Source organism: Indicator indicator, chromosome 16 (assembly GCF_027791375.1).
Source record: "Indicator indicator isolate 239-I01 chromosome 16, UM_Iind_1.1, whole genome shotgun sequence".
NCBI classification, from domain to species: Eukaryota; Metazoa; Chordata; class Aves; order Piciformes; family Indicatoridae; genus Indicator; species Indicator indicator.
Genome location: NC_072025.1, coordinates 18,623,736 through 18,641,922, shown reverse-complemented (window position 1 = coordinate 18,641,922; position 18,187 = coordinate 18,623,736). Strand labels below are relative to the sequence as shown.

General features: G+C 56.4%; 1 protein-coding gene across 1 annotated transcript; it reads right to left on the bottom strand.

Annotated features, from left to right (window-relative positions):
• Positions 1–4,603: 4,603 nt before the first annotated feature.
• Positions 4,604–15,596, bottom strand: MFGE8 (milk fat globule EGF and factor V/VIII domain containing). The gene is made up of 10 exons (XM_054387747.1): positions 15,524–15,596; positions 11,840–11,965; positions 11,472–11,597; positions 10,847–10,960; positions 10,252–10,433; positions 9,721–9,876; positions 7,440–7,584; positions 6,365–6,549; positions 4,877–5,032; positions 4,604–4,765 (listed from the first exon to the last, which is right to left on the bottom strand). The coding sequence occupies exons 1-10, from the start codon at positions 15,594–15,596 to the stop codon at positions 4,622–4,624; spliced, it is 1,407 nt and encodes a 468-aa protein (XP_054243722.1). The 3' UTR covers positions 4,604–4,621.
• Between the last annotated feature and the right edge of the window lie 2,591 nt (positions 15,597–18,187).

The window sequence follows — 18,187 nt, the reverse complement described above, 5'->3', positions numbered from 1 at the left end:
AAGCACACATGTGGCAGGAGCACTACAGTCATGAGTGGTTCAGCATGGGTGGGCTGTGGTGGGGGGTGGTCCATGCCTGGGATGTGCTGGCAGCACCTGCCTGGTTTGGGGGCCAGGACAGGCAGCAGAACTGCAGGGTTCAGCCTCTTTGGGATGCATTTGGGGCTGTAGGGCCAAAACAGGGACACAGAAACCAGGACAAAAGCTTTAGAGTGCCTGGCTGCATCCATCTGAGGAGGCATTATGCCTGGACTTGGGATGAACCAGCTCCCACTGGCGCACAGACACACAGCCCCAGCTCTCAGAGCCCCAGACGTGGCCATCAGGAAGGGCAGCACAGGGTTGGCACAGGCAGGGGAGGCTGGCCTGGGGATGAGCAGTAAGGATAAGTAGACAGAGGAACCATGAAGCAGCATGTGCCCTGACCTGGCGACCCACTGCCCCAGCCCAGCACACTGCTTCGCCCCCTGCTTTGTTGTTTTATGGCAAGGAAATGAAGCGAGGGGGCCCTGGGACAGCATCAAGCCGGAAAGAAAACAACTGGTGCAAAAATAAACCACCTCGGGGCTGCTGGTGGGGTGAAGGGGGCCAGGACCCCTTCCTAACAGCACCCTGGCACGGTGTGCTTGGGATGTGATCTTGTCTGCCCGCCGTCGCCGCACTGATAGGGAGCAGCCAGCACGGAAGCAGCGTTATCTGCCGCCAGCGCCAGCCCAGCAGCCCCTGTCCCCCCTGAGAAGCCCTCGCTGAGGATGGCTGTGGCACCCAGGGCTGGAGGCACTGCTCTTCCTTGCTCTCCTTCTCCCCACACACCCATCCATCGGGGCCTGCCAGCCCTCCCCAGGAAGGGCCACACTGGGGCTGTGCTGGCTGGGGATGCAGGAGCGTGACGGCCGGGCATGCTGCCTGCTTGCCTGCCTGGAGCAGGCTGCTCCACAGCCCACAATAGAGGGATGATTACATCTCCCAGCACAGCAGTGTGGAGCCACTGCACTGCCTGCATCATGGCTGAGGGTTCCCAGAGCCCTCAGTCCTGCCTCGTGGCCAGAGGAGGTGGTGGGACGGTGTCCCAGCTGCATCCCAGTTGGCTGCATCCTGGCCACAGGTACTCCCCCTGCAGCTGCTTGCCTAAATTGCCCATGTCCCAGCAATCCAGTGATTGGAATGGTTGCCTCCACCCCCTGAGCTGTGCAGATAGACAGACATCCCTGTTGGGGCACACTGCTCCTTGGCATGGATGCCAAGAAACTTCAAGGAACACAGTGCTCAGTGCTGCCTATGCTGCTCACATGCCAGCAGCCATCCTGTGTCTGGCCCAAGGACAGGAGCATCAACAGGGAAGAGGAGAGGGGGGTTTTAGTGCATCTCTTTTCAGCAAGAGCTCCTGGGTCACATTCAGACACGACTCTTGTCTGGATGTGGCTTATGATACCCTCTACCTCCTCCTGGAGAGCAGGAGGCATGGGGAAGGATCTGGCTACCAGCAGGCCCCTGAAGAAGGATGAATCCCCTTCAGTCTTTCCTCCATTTCACCCTATTGTTGGAGCTTCAGGAGTGATCCTGGGCTTGTTTTCTCCTCCCCAAAGGGAACCCCCAGTAGAACCACAAGTTTCAGGACAAGCAAGGCTGTGGAGTCAGGATAGCTCTGACCTGGGACCACATGTTTAGGGCACTTGTTTAAGGCTGGCTGAGCTTTTGATTGAACAGGAGCCATAAAAATGTCAGCCCTGTCTTCCTCACCTCAAACCCAGCGGCTGACAGCTCTGTTGTGGCCTCCCCAGAGAGATTTCACCCTGAAATGTCACTGGTGCAGGACAATTCCAACAGGAACCTGTTGCCCAAGGCTCAAAATAGAGGAAAACCCATGTTCCTGGTGGGATGGAGGAGGCTGTGATCTGTACAGGGCTTTCCGGGTGGAGGTGAAAGGATGCTCTCCCCGACGGCTGCTTCCTGAGGAACCAGCTCGCAGGCAGCTGACAGCACCAGCAGCCGACTCAGCAGGCAGCGGGTTGCCGCGGCCGCGGGGTGCCGGCCCTCCCGGCCTTCCTGCTGCCCCAGCAGCCCAGGCGCGTCCGGGAAGGGCATCCGAGGCATGAGGACAAGCCGTGAGGGGCTGTGCATGGAGTAGAGGGTGCCCTGGTCCTCACCACCCCGCCCCCGATCCTGGGGCTCTGCGGGAGGAAGGAAACGCCACAGAGCGGGAAGGGGCTCAGCATCCGTGAGAGGGACTCGCCTTGGCAACGGGCAAGGGGAAGTGGCGGCCGGGCACTGAGGTTAAGTCCCCCTCTTTGACACTCATCTGCTCCTGTCACCCTCCCCGTGGAGTCTCTGCTGTGCCCCAGCCCGAGGCTGTCTCGTTCTGACTGGGAGCAAGCTGCTCTTATCTCTGCTCCAGCTTCCCGGTGATAAGAGCGGCGTGTCTGGAGGTGAACTGGGTTGACTGTCCCCACCACCACCACCACCACCACCATATCCTCGGCTCTAGGCTGTGGCTGCTATTTGTCACCAAGCAGTCACAGCCACAATGAATTCAGATTGGCCTCTGCAAGCAGCCCCTCAGCTCCTTTGGTGCCCAAGGCTGCCACCCAGGGGGCCACACAGGAGCTCACGTCCCATGGGCAGGGACCAGAGATGGGATGAATGGCCAAACAAGGCACTGATGGGGGAAGTCTGGTGTTGCAGGGATGGAGAGCTGTGGTGGGATGCAGGTGACCTTGGGCCGTTCGTGCCAACATCCATGGTCCCTGCTCAGTCTGGCAGAAGGCTCTATAAAGGAGGAAAGCTTCTGTCTTGCTCACCCCAGTGCTCCTTCCAGGCCAGGGATCCCACCTTAAATGCAGGGGGATTCTTCTTCAGCAGCATCCATCCTGCAGCCCTGCCCAAGTGGACTCCACTGGGATCATCCCCGTGGACATCCCTAGAAAAACCTAGAGCTCCCTCCAGCCCTAGGAGTGTGCTGGGGTGTGAAAGCCAGTTTTGCTCCAAGCTGGGGGATTTTCTCCAGGATCAAAGCCAAAGGAGGAGTCGCAGGGTGTGGGGTGCTGATAGTGGCTTCTCCTCTCCAAGTCCCATCCCATTGTGCTTGGCCAGCTGTGAGTACAGGCTGCTGCAGCTGCAATGGGGTGGAGGCAGTGGGGAAGATGTACAAAGCCCTGGTACCCTGTTTTTTCGGGCTGGGAAGGGAGCTAGGAGGGTCTGTGAAAGCAGGAGAGGTGCAGGGTCAGCACAGCAGCCAGCAGCACCCCTAGGAGGGAGGATCTGGGGGGCTCAGAGGGGATCCTCTGGGACCATAGGACCTGCCAGGCTTTGGGAGGTGTCTCAGAGGCAGGCACAGAGCAGCCAAGCCAGCGGCTCCAAAGTTTCAGCTGTTTTTAATACTGTCAGAGACACCCCAGAGTGGGGCCACCATCCCACCCAGGCTCCGTCGGCACTTGCCAAAGCAAACCTGCCACCGGCCCCGGGGCTGCCTCACATCCCAGCCGGCCTGGACACCCTGCCCGCGCTCCTGCTGCCTGGCACCCGGTTCCATCCTCTCCTACTGCTAATCCCGAGGGCTCGAGCTTTGCAAGAGGCTCCCCTCCACCCCAAGGAAAGGGAAAAAAGTCATGTTACAAGAAGGGTCATGGCACAGCTCTCTGCCTACTGCATTTGGGTGGCTAAAGCACCACTTTTCCCACCTTTCCTCCATGCCCTTCTGGCTACAAACCATCTCTCCTCCACTGTCAGACTGCAGCCCCATTGGGCACCACTTTGCTCTGAGGAGAAAGGACCTCCAGGCACCCCCAGACCGCAGTAAGTTGGGGACAGTGGCAATGCTGAGACACTGGAGCCTGCACCCTGGGAAGGGGAATGGGCAGTGCCTGCCAAAACAGCAGCCGCAGTGCCCACCAGGAGTGCCCAGTGGAGAGTCACTGGCAGTGGGCACCCAGTGCCTTTCGATAGGAGCCATCTCCTCATTCCCCTCACACTATGTGGTGGCACTGACACCACAGGCAAAGAGACCCAGGGCCTGGCAAAATGGGCAGGGGACAAAAACCAAGAAGGTTTTTCCTAGTCCCTGCTTGCAGCCACGCAAGGAGCAGGAGGGACATCATAGGCTGCAAGCCCAGGGTGCTTGCCCTAAGCCACCCAAAACTGTTGAGTCCCAAGCCCTTTAGTATAGGCAGGGAACTGCTGCCAGCTGCAGCCTCTCTGCTGGAAGCAGAAGCAAAATGGGAGAAGATATGTCTCCAGGCTTAGCTGGGAGGATGCAGCCAAGCCCTTTCTGCAGGACAGGGTCCTTCAGTAAAGCCTCATTTGCAGGATGGCATCCCCCAAGGAAGCCCTAATTGCAGGAGCAGGTCCCCCAGGCAAGCCTCAGTTGCAGGAGGGGATTCCACTCCTGGCTAGAGGGGCAAAAGGGCAGGAGCCATCCCCACATCCCACCTGAAAGGGCCCCATAAAGTGCAGTGCTGTGGCCCCAGCACCAGTGCAGGGCCGGGGAGCCCTCCTGGCTGCCTCCCAAGTTTGGGGACATGGAGGCGGGGGGGGGGGGGTGAGGTCAGAGCAGGAATGGGTAAGGGCGAGCAGGGCGTGGGCCGTGTGGTGAGGAAGAGCAGCCCCGTCCTTCCTCCCTGGGCAACTACTCGTCACAGCCCAGCAGCTCCACACGCAGGGTGATGCGGTTGTGCCAGGCCACGGGCAGGATGCGGACAAAGCGGGCGTAGAAGGGCACATCGAACACGTTCTTCTTGTGGGAGTAGTTGTCACTGTTGCCATGGAAGATCTAAGTGTGGGGGGGGAAAGATAGGTGTCAGCACCACCAGGAACCTTCCCACCATCATCCCATCCCTCAGACCCTAGGAGGTGGCTGCCCACCTAACCCTGCCCCACACACCTTGGTGCTGTTTGTCAGGCCGTCCCGGTAGAGAGTCCAGGACGTGCCATTGTCACTGTAGGCCACCTTGTAGGCTGCCACATATTGGATATGTCCAAAGTCACGGGCTCCTTGTGTGATGATGCCTGTCACCTTCTTCTGGTCCTTGAGGTCGATCTGGCATGGAGACAAGGCAAGGCTCGTGGATGCTCCTTGCAGGAATGGTGCTCCCACCCCAGAGCATCCTGTGTGTCCCAGGGCAACTGGGACTTGCTGCCCCTCAGGGGTCAAGAATGGAGAAAACACTGCTGGACTCTGACCCAGTGTCAGAGCAACTAATACAATACTGCTGTGAAGTATCTGACCCTTTAACAGCATCCCCCGAAGCAACTCAAAGTGGGACACAAACCTCACCTCAGCTCCCTTCCTCATCGCTGCCCCTTTGACATTTTTTGCTGAAACAATCAATGTGGGAATGACAGCCAAAAAAAAAAAAAAACAGAAAGAAAGAAAGAGTAAAGGATTCCCAGAGGAAATGCATTCCCACTGGAAATCGCTGCTGGCTGGGAGAACAGGCAGTTCAGCACGGTTTGACATTTGGTTTGCGAGTGAGATGGTTTCTGTTGTCTCTCTGCTCTGCCACACTGTGCTGCTTTCTGCTGGCAGGCTACAGGGTAAAGGAGCAAATGGGCTGAAGGTCTCCTTAATTTAGCTGCTGGGTTTTATGCTTGTCAAGGGTAGCACTAGCTGTGTGTGTGTGTATGAGTGGGTGTGTGAGTGTGTGGGTGAGTGTGGGTGCTCAGCTGAGGGTATCTTTGCATCTCTGTACACAAACAGCCTGTGGTGCAACAGCCCAGCTCACTGTGTCACCCTGACCCTATCCACAGGCGTTTTGATAAGCTGGTTTATTTAGGGCTGTGAAGCAGCTGCTTTTAATTAGTTCCCAAATAAAAAAGCAGGACAAATATCCAAACTGCTTTGTCCTATTATGTCATGGAATCATGTGAAAAGTATAAAAACAGGGGAGGAAAGGAAACTGAGAAGGAAATTTCAAAACTATTTGTTCCCATTCCAGACTGGGAAGAGAAAACCAGACTTGATTTTTTTTTTCCTACAAAGCAGAAACATGGTGTCCTGGGTAGCTGAAGGGTCTGGGACAGTCACCCCCAAGCTGGGATGGCATTTCCCAAGGGAGCAATGCAGAACTGGGGTGCTGCAGGCTCACTGCACTGGGGTATTGTCCCTAGAGGCACTGGTATTTCTGACCCAGAGCTCCAGCACTGCTCTTAAAACTGGTGTCTGCAGCCCCATCCTGACCACCGCAGTACTCATGAGGAGAACACTGCCAGGCTGCGTGCCCCACAGCAAGGCTCCAGCAGCACCATCCCGGGGGCTCTGACCAGCCTCTCCCACTGTGCCCATCCTGCTTCCAGCCACCCCAGCACAGGTGGCCCTGGGCACAGCTGGGGAGGAGAAAACAGATCACAGAGAGAGGGCACCAAGACCCACCTGTAGCCACTCAGACTGGCCGTTGTGGAGCGCTGTCCAGGCGTTGGTTTTGCCTGTCTTGTCCAGGCGAGCGTAGTGGGGGTGCCAGGTAAAGGCGTCGATGCCCCACGTCTTGAAGACGCTGGAGGCTGTGATCTGCTGGTCGGAGATGAGGCGGGACTTCATGCCCAGAGGCTCCGAGCAACCTGCCGTGTTGAAATACACTGTAACACAACGGGTTTACACAGGCAGTGAAGAGGGAAGAGTCCACAGCACCGACGACAGCAAGCCCCCCCCCCAAGCCGATATCTAACCCAGCAGGCTCCATCCCCACGGCCCCACCTCCCCACTGCCTGCAGCAGAGGCAGAGCCGGGCAGGGAAAGGCTCAGCAGAGGCGCAGGGCTGCAGCCAGCTCGCCTCTTGCCGGGATGTTTAGCTCCAGCTATTCCCTAGCTAACAGTGCCTCCTGCTGCAGGGACAGGCAGACATCCCACAGCACAGCCCGGCCCCGGCGTGAGGCAGAGGAGGGTGTTTTCACGGGTGAAGAGAGCCGTGCAAAGACAAACCCAGCCGAAAGCACAGCTAACACCACACCCTTGCAGTGGCAGGACGTGACCCAAGCCCCCATGGCAACCCATTCCCAGCCCAGCACGCAGGTCGTGCCGCAGGGCAGGAATGCAGGAGGCACAGGGAAAGGGCTCAAGCTTAATCATCCCTCAGGTTCCTCAGAGGACTTTGATCCTCTGGTGCTTTTCAAGCTCTCTGGCAGGAAAAGCAGCCAGTCTGCAGCTCGGATGGGGAGGGGGCACAATAAAAAAAGAAAAACAAAAAACACCATCTTGGGAAGGTGTCAGCCGCATGAGAAGGCAGCTTGAGCCCAGCTGAGCGCTGGGATCAACAGCCTGTGCTCCCCAAAAGGACCTGGGGGTATTCCCAGGCCTCACACAGCCAGCCTGAGGGGGAAAAAAAAAAAAAAAACACTGGCAAATCCCCTGTCCCAGGGGGGCATCTGAACCAGTACAAGGGGCAATGCTCTGCTCCATGTGCCCTGGGGCCCTGCAGTCCCCAGGGAGGGGAAGGGCCACCAGCATTTACCATTCATCTCACAGCCGATGAGCTCGAAGCGCAGGGTGCAGGCACGGCGGCACATCACGGGGTAGATGCGGATGAACTGGGCCGTGATGGGGGGGTTGAACATGTTGGTCTGCATGGTGCCATAGTCCACATTCCCTGGGAAAACCTGCAAGGGCCAATAGGGCTGAGCATCCCAGCTCCCCTGCAGCCTTGTGTGTCAAAGCCCTTGCCTGGCAGATGGCAGACCTCAGCACCACGAGCATGGGGGAAGCAGGGCTCTGCTTTCATGCCCACGAGCAGTGCATGACCTTGCAGCAGCTCCAACACTCCTGACACTCCTTGCTCCATCCCACAGAGCCACACAGAATCACAGAATCATTCAGGTTGGAAAAGACCCTCAGGATCATCAAGACCTCTATTAACCCTATTAACCCTATTCTACCATTAACCCTATTCTACAAAGCACACCCCTAAACCATGTCCCCAAGCACCACATCCAAACAATCTTTAAATATATCCAGGGATGGTGACTCAACCACCTCCCTGGGCAACACATTCCAATGTCTGACCACTCTTTCTGTGAAAAAAAATCTTTCCTAATGTCCAGTCTAAACCTACCCTGTTGCAGTTTGAGGCCATTTCTTCTTGTTCTATCATGCAGCAACACCTACTCCCTCTCTCTGTAGTGATGCTTCTTCAATGGTGACAAGCAGAAAGGTCTCACTTCCTTTTTTTTTAAAGGCAATCAACAGGCAGGTCATGGTTTCATTGCATTTCTTTTCACAAGAGAGACTCTTCTCATTTGTTTAAAGCAGGGCAGACACTCCCAGCCATTCCCTGGCTGCTCCAAAACCAACCAGGAGACACTGACCATAAAAACCTGCAATCGGTGACAATTCCTGCTCTGAAAGCAAGACACAGGTAGCTCATGCTTGGTGCAGACACAGCACTGAGCCACATCAGCTGCTCACCAGAGCTCCTAGACTATGCCCAGTTCCCATAGGGTGACAGTGATACAGATGTTATCAGGAAGACCTACATAAAGGCAGTGCTGATGCTTTGGTCTTGCTTATCATGGTCAATTAAACAGAGCCAGAGAGTGCTGCCTGGTGCTGGAACCACCTGTGCTGTCTCACTGCCAGGACGTGGGCAGGGACTTTTGACAAGGGCTTGTAGTGATAGGACAAGGGGAAATGGATTGAAGCTTCAAGAGGGCAGATTTAGATAGGAGATTAGGAAGAAATTCTTTAGAGTGAGGGTGGTGAGACACTGGAACAGGTTGCCCAGGGAGGTTGTGGATGCCCCTACCCTGGAGGTGTTCAAGGCCAGGTTGGACGAGGACTTGAGCAGCCTGGTCTGGTGCAAGGTGTCCCTGCCCATGGCATCAGGGTTGGAACTGGATGATCTTTAAAGTTCCTTCCAACACAAACCATTCTATGACTCTATGACAGTTCCCAACATGGCTTTGACCCAGGACAGAAGCTCTTTCTCACGCACTGGGACAGTTTGGGATGCAGCTCACAGCCACCCCAACCCCTGCTGGAGAGCAGCCCTGTGGAGAAGGACCTGGGAGTCCTGGTGGACAACAAGTTATTCACAGGTCATCAAAGTGCCCTGGCCAAGAAGGCCAATGGGATCCTGGGGTGCACTAAGAGGAGTGTGTGCACCAGATCAAGGGAGGTTCTCCTCCTCTTCTACTGTGCCCTAGTGAGACCTCACCTAGAATACTGTGTCCAGTTTTGGGCTCCCCAGTTCAAGAGGAACAAGGATCTACTGGAGAGAGTCCAGTGGAGAGCTACCAGGACGATTAAGGGACTGGAACCTGTGCCCTATGAGGAGAGGCTGAGAGCCCTGGGGCTTTTTATTCTGGAGAAGAGAAGACTGAGAGGGGATTTAATAAATGTTTATAAATATCTGAGGGCTGAGTGTCAAGAGGCAGGGGACAGGCTCTGCTCAGTTGCACCCTGTGATAGGACAAGGGGCAATGGATAGAAACTGCAGCACAGGAGGTTCCACCTCAACACAAGGAGGAACTTCTTCACTGTGAGGGTCAGAGAGCACTGGAACAGGCTGCCCAGAGAGGTTGTGGAGTCTCCTTCTCTGGAGACTTTCATGACCCATATCTGGATGTGTTCCTGTGTGACCTGTGCTGGATTCTATCATCCTGCTCTGGCAGGGGGATTGGACTGGATGATCTTCGAAGGTCCCTTCCAACCCCTAACATCCTGTGAGCCTGTGATCTCTGCAGCGTGGCTGGGTGAGGGGAGCTGGCATGACTCCTGCATTGAACATCACAGCCCACCTTATCTGCATCCTGCTTCTCATCCTTGAAGAAGGTGAACTGCCTCCCATCCAGGCTGTAGGCCACCTTGTAGGCGCGGACGTACTCAGCCTTGCCCACGCGGCGGGCACCCTGCGTGATGATCCCGCTCAGCCGCATCTTCCGCAGCAGGTTGGCCTGGGCACGAAGAGGAGGGCATGAGTCCAGATGGGGCATACAGCTCCCGCCCCCACCAGCACCACTGAGCCTGCCAGGCGAGGGAGGGCTCACACTCAGCATCAAAACCAGAATGCTGTGGGTTCCTCCGCCCCTCCCAGCCTCACGTCTGAGGGTGGGCAGAGAAGGGGAAATTGCCATCCCCAAGTGCCCATCTTCCCATCAAGGACCTTGCCTCTTCCAGGCATGTCACTAGATGCCCCAGGTGGCAGCTTGCTGCAGAAATTCAGCCCTGCCACCAGAAGCAGAGGAATCCAACAAGACCAGCCCAGCAAGATCAGCCATGGCTACCAGGGCTGCCCACTGCAGCAGTGCCCCCAGGCCTGGCATCGGTACCTGGATCCAGGGGCTCTTGTCATAGTCACTGGAGGTCCAGGCATTGACAATGCCATGGTTGTTGAGGCGGGCGAGCTCTGGGCCCCAGCGCTGGAGGCCAAGGAAGCCATAGTAGACAGAGGACGCAGAGAGCTGGGCATCAGAGATGGCACCTCCTTCCATGCCCAGGAGAACAGCACAGCCTAGGGGCAGTGGGGACATCAGCAACAAAGACAGATGTTGACCATGGAGTAAAATCAAGGGGTCATTTGCCTGTTGTTTGGGGACAGGGCAGGAGATGGAGACCAGCACTAGGACCTGCCTGTCCCTTAGGTGTCCCCCAACCTCTCCAGCCATCAGCCAAAACCACACCATCCATCAGTTCCTCTCACAGCACAGAGCTCTGAGGGATGAAAGGGCTGCTCTGGACCCCCTCAAGAGAGGAGATGGCATCTTCCTGGGGATGGTCCCTCCATCAGGACTAAGCACCCACAGCCACCCTCTGGATCCCAATAACAAACTGGTGAGATCTCTCCTGGGCACACTGTCAATGAAGGGCAGGGCTGCAAGGGGATGAGGAGAAGGATTTCTTCTGTACAGCTGGTGGCAGACTTACGGACTTGGCAGGTCTTGCCCAGGAATGGAGAAGGACATTTGCAGCTGTAGTCACCATCCAGGTCCAGGCACGTGCCTCCATTTTTGCAAGGCTGGGAGTAGCACTCGTTCCTGTCTAGGAGACAGAGTGGGAGAGCTCAAGAGGTGACCCCAAAGCCAGTCCCAAGGAGGAGACCCCTCATTCAGTGCATCAATAAAGGGGAAAGAGCCATCCCCTGAGCAAGGACCATAGCAGCATTCCTGTTGATACAGCAGTAGAAGTTTTAAGCTCTAACCCAAGGAGCCACCTAAACCTCGTCCCCACTGACTGCAGCCACGTGGGTGCACTGGGACACACATTCAGAGAATGGCTGGGAGCTTGCATGGAGCAGGCTGAGCCTCAAGGCACCCCTTGTCCCACTACCTGAGACACTGTGTCCCCTCTAGAGACAGAGAGCAAGGCTCAGCCACTGCCATCTCCCTGTGCCACAGTCCTTCCCCCGACCCTGCAAGGTCCAAACAAGCCCAAGGCAGAGCCTAACACAGTCACAGCTGCAAACACCCTCCAGTCGTCCCCCCAGTGCTGCCCAAGGGGTCCCCAGGCCCTTAGTGACAGAGCAGCCCCCCACTCCCCCTGCTGTACTCACTGTTCTGGCAGTGCACCCCATCATACCCCGCAGGGCACTTGCAGATGTAGTCAGTGAAAACGTCCCCCCGGTTCGGGACCACGTGGCACTCGCCGTTGTTGTGGCAAGGATTGGGGTGGCAGGGGCCTGGGCAAGGGGAAAAATGGCTGTAATGGGGGCTCAGGTGGAAAACAAGAGCATCAGTGGGGTGTCGCTCCCCAGAGACTTCACATTCCCCACTGGTGATGGAAGTCTCTGCATCCTTGCTCAGATCTGAACTCCGTGTGCCCATCAGCAGGACTGGACCCCAGGACCATGGCAAGGGCACACTGCCACACTGCAAGGCTTCTGGCCTTCACAGAGCACCTGTGAGGGGGTCAGCCCCTCACCTTTTTCTGTCTCATTGCAGTCAATCCCAACGTAGCCCTCAGGGCAGATGCAGAAGAAGGGGGTCTCATTAATCCCAGTCAGGCAGGTGCCCCCATTCTGACAGTGGTTCACATCACAGAAGTCACCTGGAAGCAAAGCCCACGTGTCACTGCAAAACATCCCTCAGGCAGGTCTCCACCTGAGCCATGTGGAGGCACATGGAGGCATCCCAGCTTGACTGCAGGAACTGCTCCCCTGCGGATGCCATGGGGAGGGGAGCACCTAGCAGGGACCAGCGGCTGGATCCTGCATGGACCCACCAGCATTCCAGAGCAATGGCTGCGAGCAGGAACAGGAATGAGCTGCCAGGAGCTGCCCTGGCACATTAAAAAAAGGGGTGTGTCAAACCAAAGCCAGGGGAAATCCAGGGGGTTTGGTGCATCAAATGTTTGTGCCACTCAGCTGGGAAGCAGAGGTGGCCAGGCTCACTGCAGCACGAGCAGGACAGGACTGTTCAAGGGCTGGTCCCCCTGCCAGGGCTTGCTAATGAAAGTTAGTACTTCAAAGAGCAAACCAAACCCATTGTAGGGGAAGCCCTCATGCCTCAGTTCTCAGATGCTGGAGACATGCAAGGAGACAGGATCTATCTCTGCATGATGCCTTCCAAACAGCCATCACACTTTGAGCAGCTCCCACAAGGCAGCCCCAGCCCACAGGCAGGGTACCCCTCAGGAACTGGTGGGGCTGCACCATCTTCCCTTCCTGTTCATCCACCTCCAGCTATTCCCACGGTGGTGGTGGTGGTGGCAGGGGGTTGCAGGACTGGCTTCTGCAAAAGGACACCAGGAGCTGCTCCCATGTTGCAGAGAGTCCCAGCCAAGTCCAAAATAGACCCAGTGCTGCCTAGAGCTGAGCCCATCACTGACACTTGTGTTGCCTCTGTGACAATATTTGTAAGATAAGGTGAAAATGCTGGGTAGCAGCTGTGGAAGAGGAGTGAGAAAAATGTGAGAGAAACAGCCTTGGAGACACCAAGGTCAGTGAACAAGGAGGGAAAGGATGTACTCCAGGCACCAGAGCAGAGATTCCCCTGCAGCCTGTGGTAAATACCACAGTGGAAGCAGGTTGTCTCCCTGCAGCCTGTAGAGGACCACATCAGAGCAGATATCCACACTGCAGCCCAAGGAGGACTCCCCATCAGAGCAGCCTGCTCCTGAAGGGCTGTACCCACATTGGAGCAGCTCATGAAGAACTTCAACCCATGGGAAGGATCCATGGTGGAGTGGTTTTTTTGTGTGTCTTCTTTTCTCCTACATGACCTGCTCAGGAGGGAGAGTGAGGGAGTGGCTAGGTGGTCACCTGGCAACCAGTTGAGGTCATCCCACTGCATCCATCAACCTTCTGCTCTCCATGGAGGTGATGAATCAGGTTGCAATAGCCTGGCTGAAATTCTTCCCACCCCCAATTTATTTCTGCCCCAAGAGCTGCAAGACAGCAATGTTCTCCACAAACGTAGACCACATTCCAACAGATCTGTCTGAAAGCCTTCACAACTCCTCACCAAACCCTGGGATAGCACATCCCTGGATGCTAGGCTCTTCTCAGCCACACTGCAGGAGACAGAGCAAGGGCTGATTCTCAGGTGGAGAATCAGGAATAACCCCCACTACCTGAATGCATTGAGTAAGGTGGAACATCAAGCTATGGGCTGCCTGTTCAGACCCACACCAAACAGCATGGCTCTCATTAGCCTAAGCTACTACTCAGTGAGCTCCTAGTCATTAGCCTTATAATAGCAGGGCTCCCTGGAGTTAATCCTACTCTTCCTGACACTTCACGTCGGCGGCCGGCAGATACACCAGCGTTACACCAGCCTTACATGAAGGGTTCTGCAAAGATGCTGCAGCTCCCTCGGCCCAGCCTCAGGAGGCACAAAAACTTGGGCATCGGTTCAAGGCACTGCCTGTGCTGCCCAGCCTGTTCTGCATGACCTCATGCTCCATCAATGTGCTGCCATGAGCTACAGCATGGGAGGAGAGAGCTCAGGCTGATACGTGGGGATGCCTTTGCCCCACGCCCCTCCACAGGTCTGGGGCACATCCAGCCTCCCCATCCCAAGGATCTCTCCCGGCAGCTGGCCAAGGCCCTGAGGACAGAGATGCTTCTGTTCAGCAGTGGGAGCTGATTGCTACCCCAGGCACAGAGCACCAAAGAACGTGTGCTCACCAGCATCCACACTGCTCTGATGCAGGAGCTGCTGGGGTGGGACACAGCAGCAAAGCAATAAAGGCTTCTCCCCATGTCGGGACAGGAGGGGTCCCTGGTTTGTATTTTAGTTATCCTAAGCAACTGGATTGCTTTTCAACCCCTCCCAGAAATAATCCCTTATGAGGTGGGTCTGGCTGGCCAGCCCCCTGCCTAGCATTAAGCACACAGATCACATTTTCCACAGTGGCAAGTAGTTTTGGATGCTCCTGTTTCTCTGCTGCTTGAGGCCTAGTTTCAGAGCAGTTCAGCATCTCCATCCTCCCCACACACATTTTTCTCTGGTCAGGGTCAGATCTGTCACAAGCTGGACAGCTAGGAACCAAGGCAACGAAGATCAGCCACCACTTTTGGAAATGTTTGCTTATATGAACCCACAGGCTGGCTGGAAGGCAAAAATAACATCCTCCAAAGACTGGGATGGCTCATCCCAGTGGGGTTGGGGGAGGTCAGGTCAAGCCTGTCTTGTGAGGGCAAAACAGATACCTCTGTCAAGGGAGAGTGAGCCTAAACAGGGCCATCCTCACAGCACACCTTCCTGCTGCCCTTTGTCTCCTGGTCCAAAGACTGTGCTTGGGCTCTGTTCCTCCTTTCCCTGGTCTCACCCATCCCGTTTGGTGTCAAACACCCCAGGCATGATCCACAAGGTGATGATGAAGCTACTTCCCCCTGGAGTTCCCCTGGCCAGGCCAGGCAGGCACGCCATGCCAGGCAGTCCCAGGGAAGCTGTTTACATCGTGAGCACGGTTATCTAAGCTGGAAAGCACGGGACAGCCCGGCTGAGATACTCCCAGCCCCGGAGTAAGGACGGGGCTGTGGATCCAAGATCTTCTGCCCTGCTCCTTCAGGGATGCACAACCCCTCACTCACCACCCCTGCACCCCACACATGGCAGTTGGACCCTCCACCCTGCTCCCTAGATCGTCACGCTCTGCACCTTGGATCCCCTGTACCTTGAATCCCTCACACCCCGGATCCTCTGCACACCGGACAATCCTGCACCCCGGATCCCTTGCACACCAGATAATCCTGCACCCTGGATCCCCTGCTCCCCGGATCCTCTGCACCCCGCGAAACCCCGCACCCCGGATCCCCTGCAACTCAGTCTCCACTGCACCCCGGATCCTCTGCACCCCGGATCCTCTGCACACTGGAGAACCCTCACCCTAGATCCCCTGCTCCCTGGATCCTCTGCACCCTTGATCCCCAGCAGTCCAGTTCCCCGGCACCCCGAGCTGCTCGGCACCCCGGATCCTCTGCACTCTGGATCCCTTACTCTCCGGATCCCCAGCATCCCGGGCTCCGTGGCATCCTGGACCTCCTGCACCCCATACCCCCTTGCATCGCGGCTCGCCGGGCTCTCTTGCACCCCTGATCCCCGACAACCCGGGTTCCTTGGCACTCCGACTTCCCGGCCACCGCGGGTCCCTGGCACTCACCGGCCACGACCATCAGTAGCGAGAGTCCAATCCCCAGGGCGAGCAGCACTCGCCACCACCTCGCCAGCGCCATGCTGCGTCCCGAACCGCGCGGCTGAGCCGAGCCGTGCCGTGCCGTGCCGAGCCGTGCCGAGATGAGCCGCTCCGCTCCGCCGCGAGGCTCGGGGCGGGGAGTGACTCAGCCCGGCCCGGCACGGCCCCCCGTGCTCCGCTGCCCGCCCCCGGGGCGGGGACCGGCCGCGTCGGGCCAAGGGTGACCTGCGGGTCGCCCCCTCCCGGAGAGCGGGCGCCGGGGAGCGGAGTGGGCTGGGAAAGGGGGGCTACAAGCAGCAGAGGGGGTGCAGGCAGCGGGGGGTGCAGTCCCTGCTCCCCCGGGGTGCAGAGCACAGGCAGCCAGCAGAGGGGCGAGGGGCAGGGGCAGGGGCAGGGGCAGAGCGTGGCCTTATAGCCAAAGGTGCTTAATTAGTGCCATGTAAGCGAGAGCCACCGCGGCACACGGCTCTGGGTGCGGCGGGTCTGCCTGCTCACCCCACACCAAATGTCTGCTGGGGACTTCCTGAGCCTGGCAGTGCCTGTAGCTCCCGGCTCTGGCTGGCAGGCACTGGACTGGGATGCCCTGGAAGCTGCCAGCACTTGGCAGGAGGACGAGCTGTTCTGAAGCATAAACCCCACTTTTCTCTCCCTGGGTGTTGTGAAGGCTGGAGAGGGCTTGCTCTCTGCTGGGACAGGGCATGCAAGAGGGCCCTGTGCCACCCTCACCTCCAGCATGCTGGCAGCATGGGGTTTTTCCCAAGCTCCTCCTAACCAGCATGAAGGAAAGCAACCAGGTTGCAGCCAGGTTGGGTATGCATGGGAAAAGGATTCTGAGGTTACAATAGCTCTCTGCCCAGAGTACCATGCCACAGGTCTGTTGGTTCAGCCACAAACAAGCTTCTCATTGAGCTGTGCCTGGCCACCAAGGGCTGGAAAAATCCAGCCATGCTGTCGAGAGGTGCTGATGCAGTGTGGGGAGCTCTGCTCTGGAAGGCAGAAACTGTCAGGCTAAAGCATTTCCAGGCTAAAAATCATATTCAGTAGCAAACCCTTTGGAAGGAAGAACTGCAAAGGACAGGAATGATGGATCATTTGACCTCAAGCTGGAAATCTACTCCAAGCCCTCCTCCTAAACATAAAGCTGATTTTCTCTCTTCTTGCAGTCCCCTCCTTTTTAGCATTAACTAACCCAACCCAGACACTTCAGCTGCTCATATCTGTGTGTTGACACTGCCTGAATGTTGCTACATTTCTGGCTTTGGCAATGTGGCCACTTCAGCCAGTGATGTGGTGGGCATCTCAGCCACACACCATGAACTTTGAACAGTCTTTCCACCTCCTTTTACACCTCCATTACAGTGTCCAGCTAATGCATTCCTCTGACACAGTCAATAGGTGTCCACAGAAGCACCTAGACCGGCACCTGCCAGCCGGTCCAGCTGCCCCAGCCCACCAGCAATTTGGCTGTTGGTGGCATTGCTGGAACCTCAGGGTGTGAGGAACAAAGGGAGCTGGACACATATTCCCTTTCAAGACCCAGCACCCTCACTGGTGGTGTTTCCACCAACTAAAAACAACACAAACTCTGCACAGGGTTTAACTCCAGCATAGGGAGAAGCAGTGGTTGGAAAGGAGGGAGCGGACAAGATGCAGCACTTGCTTTCGAATAACCCTTCAACCTCAGGGTAATTACTGCTGTGGTGTTCTGAGCAAAACAAGGTCAGAAGGAGGAGAGAGCAGGGCAAGCTTCCCAGGCCTGTGTAGTAACTAGGACAAGGGTGTTTGTTCAGGCTTTTGAGGTGCTGCAGCCTGGATTGGTCTCGGAAAGGAGATGCAAGACCGGAGGGAGCTGCAGAAAAATCATCAGGCTCTCTAAAAACATAAGGCTCTCTAAAAACAGAAAGCAAAATGTTTTCCTTCTGTCCCCAGGGGCATGAATGCTGATGTCCTGAAGAACATGCATGGGAAAGGATATTAAAAAGCAAGTGAGGCGGAGTTATGCTCTCCATACACATGACACTTCCTGGAGACACCAGTGGCTCCTTGAATGGAGACCAGTGATGGAGTGGGGGCAACCAGTGAGAAACCAGAGTTAGGAAGAGCCTGTGGTGTTCCATCTGGAAGAAGGAAACTTTGGCTATGGAAGACAAAGTAGAGAGAGGAGCAACCTGTCAAGGACAGGGAAACAGCAAGAAATGGAGACAGCCCCCACAGGCAAACACCACGCCCTGGGTTCATACAGCCGCCAAGTTTTCGCAAGGGATGGCTCTACTTGAAAGAGATGGGTAGGTTGAAGGTCAGGCATAATTTCACTCCCTTCTGCAGGGACTGCTTAGGCCTTGTTATAGCAGGATTTACCACTGGCTTTGGTTTCTTCTGCATGGAGACCTGCCAGGCTTTGCTGTGCTGTAACCCTTTCTGAGCTGTGCAGATAGCCAACATCCTGGTTCCCGTAGCTGGGGTGATAAAGAGAAAAATAGGTGATGGGGCTGTGTGTTTCTCTGATGCAATCCTCTTTATTTCCAGGCTTAATCAAAGGTGTTTTCCAGTGAACAAGAGAAGTGAACAATACACAGCCTGCCCCTTGCTCAAGCATAAAGCCCCCATAAAACTAGCCAGGGTGCATCTCAC